Below are 2,863 nucleotides of genomic sequence, written 5' to 3'. Positions count from 1 at the left end.
AAAAATATGACTGTATGTACTATCTGTCGTCTATATATTATCTTCATATTAATCATTTTCCCCCCTCAAATGCAATAAATGCATACAGACTAGAAGAACACATAAAAAATTTTAAATATGCTTGTCTTACACAGTAATCCAACTACAACCTGGACTTTTCTTAATTCCTTTCAGGTTCTTTGTGATTCTGACTTGGTTCCTCTCAGCCTCTTTACCAGAAACAGAATACAAGTTTGACATCACTACATAAGGATTTGCATTAGAAGGTTCCATTTCAATAATACATTGTGCTGCAAGCTTCGCAATGTCAAGACGTGAATATGTCTTGCTTGCCCCAAGAACGGCCCCCCAAACACCAGAATGAGGTTTCACTGGCATTGACCTTATCAAATCAACTGCTTCATCTAGCAACCCTGCACGGCCAAGGAGATCGACCATGCATGCATAGTGATCAGGTCCTGGTTCAATTCCATATTCAGATTTCATCGAGTTGAAGCAATTCCATCCTTCTTGTACCAGTCCTGCATGAGTGCAGGCTGAAAGAACAGCAAGGAAAGTAACATGGTTGGGTTCAGGCCCTTCACACTGCATTTTCTTGTAGATTTTAATGGCTTCTTCACCAAAGCCATTTTGGGCAAACCCAGTAATGATTGAGTTGAAAGAAACTATGTTTGGTTCAATGACGTCTATGAAGATCGTGTAGGCAGCACTCACATACCCACATTTGGAATACATTGATACAAGAGAGTTTTGTACAGATAAATCACATTCAAGTTCATCTTCAAAACATTAGTATGAATTTGCATCCCTTGATTCAGCATCACCAAAGCAGCTGAAGCTGAAAGAACACTGCTTAGTGTTAAAGGATTTGGTCTGCATCCTCCTCGAAGCATCTGAACATACCAATGCAAAGCTTTCTCATATTGCGTATTCCTCACAAATCCAGAAATAATGGCAGTCCAGACAATATCATCTTTCTCCGGCAACATTTCAAATAGCTTGATGGCCTTTCGAACTCTCCCGTTATTACAGAATCCAGTGATCATGGCTGTCCAAGAAATCAAGTCTTTCTCTGGCATATTCAGGAAAAGCCTGTAAGCTGCTTCTATTTCATCGTTATGAACATATCCAGAGATAAGGAATTCCAAGAAACTATGTCCCTCTTGCTTATGGAGCTAAATATTTTGTCTGCCATGTCCACGCAACCCAATGTGCAATACATGGTTACAATGGTGTTACTCAAAACATCATCAGATTCAAATCCCATGCGTGAAACCAGCCCATGTATTTGCATTCCCTCTCGAATCCCACCACAACAACCGCAAGCTTTCAACACTATAGTCATGGTTGTGGAATTAACCTCCACCAGATTTTCCCTTCTCATATTTAAAAACAAATCAAACCCATCTTTGAAGCATCCTTTTTTCATATACCCATCTATCATTGCACTCCAGGAAACCACGTTTCTTTCAGGCATTCTATCAAACAAGTTTCTAGCATCAACAATCCTTCCATTTCTGCACAAACCATCAATCATAGAAGTCCAAGAGAACACGTCTCTCTCAGCCATGCCCACAAAAACCCACAACGCCTCATTTATTCTATCTATCTTCGAAAACCCAATTATCAATGCATTCGAACAAGCCGGATCCCGCAACTCTAGCGGAGCTTCAAAGTACAATTTTTCAGCCTCATGGAACATTCTTGCACGAACAAAACCAGTAATCATAGCAGCATATGAGACGTCGTTGCGTTCATGCATCATAGAAAACAACCTATAAGCTTCATGGACGTTACATCCATTACGTATATAAGCAGAAATCATAGCATTATAGGAAGCTGTGGTTCGTTCTGGCATTTCTTCGAACATTTTGCGGGCATTTGCAATTTGGCCATTTTCACCATAAGCAGTGAGCATAGCAGTCCAGGAGACAGTACTCTTTCTGGGCATACTCCTAAATATTGACTCTGCCTCTTTGATATTACCGTTTCTGCCATTTTTGGTGATCTGAGAATTCCAGTGTGCGATCAATTTACCGCCTTTAACCCTTTTCGCATCGGTATGAAGAAATTTGGATATCTGGGGAAAACTAATCATAAAAATTGAATGCTTTAGACGACAAAATCGCTCGAAAAGAAGCTTCGTTAGCATGTCTCCATTTGGGGTTGAGGCGATAACTCCATTGCCGAAGAGGTACAGCCGGAACTGAAATACCAGAGTTGAGTATCTAGAAATCAGAGGAAAGATGATTGTGTATTTCGAAGCAGGACATTCTTCCCTTCATATATTTCCTCCACATACCGTTACTACCTATTCATTTTCTTCTCACTGCATGATCCAATTACAAACGTTAGTTTCCCACCGCAAGAAACCCCTGATATCCATCCCAGGACCAATTGTAATGGCTCAGTATTATATGATCAAGACTTTAAATTGTCCGTGGCGGTGGTTTTGAAGTTTGAAACATATTCATAAATATAATTTTTCTTTTGGGCCTGAATTAAAGAATAGGAAAGATTCAAGTGGAAGATTGGAATAGAAATCGCTACGCCCGCGTGTTTATGAAGTTTCTCGTGCTTTCCCGGTCGTTATCTCTGTGCGCTCTCTCAATTCTTTGCTTCATACATAATTAGGCATTTATATGTGTTTTTGTGTATAACACCACGAAACCTAGCATCTACATCTAGTGCTGGCCAACCTAGCAGGGACAAGGAGATCAGCAGTACCTTTATTGAGATTTAGGTGAGATCAAATTAATTTAAATTGCTTTGTATTTATAGATTGTTATAAATTTTATGTCTTGTATTGATAGTCGCTTTTGGTAATATGTGAAATGTGTTCTTAATTTTCGAGTGAATGAAA

The 2,863-nt window shown here is 39.4% G+C and overlaps 1 protein-coding gene across 1 annotated transcript; it reads right to left on the bottom strand.

Moving 5' to 3' along the window:
• LOC114722047 (pentatricopeptide repeat-containing protein At1g53600, mitochondrial-like) lies at positions 1-2,281 on the bottom strand. Its single transcript, XM_028907968.1, is given in 3 exon segments — positions 1-767; positions 770-1,141; positions 1,144-2,281. Coding segments are annotated over 3 exon segments (2,022 nt in total). The 5' UTR covers positions 2,153-2,281; the 3' UTR covers positions 1-126.
• Between the last annotated feature and the right edge of the window lie 582 nt (positions 2,282-2,863).

The sequence above is a fragment of the Neltuma alba genome, unplaced genomic scaffold (assembly GCF_004799145.2).
Source record: "Neltuma alba isolate B1F8T4 unplaced genomic scaffold, ASM479914v2 tig00012081_pilon, whole genome shotgun sequence".
Lineage (NCBI taxonomy): Eukaryota > Viridiplantae > Streptophyta > Magnoliopsida > Fabales > Fabaceae > Neltuma > Neltuma alba.
The sequence above is the reverse complement of the archived record's forward strand: the minus strand, read 5'-3'. Positions and strand labels throughout refer to the sequence as shown.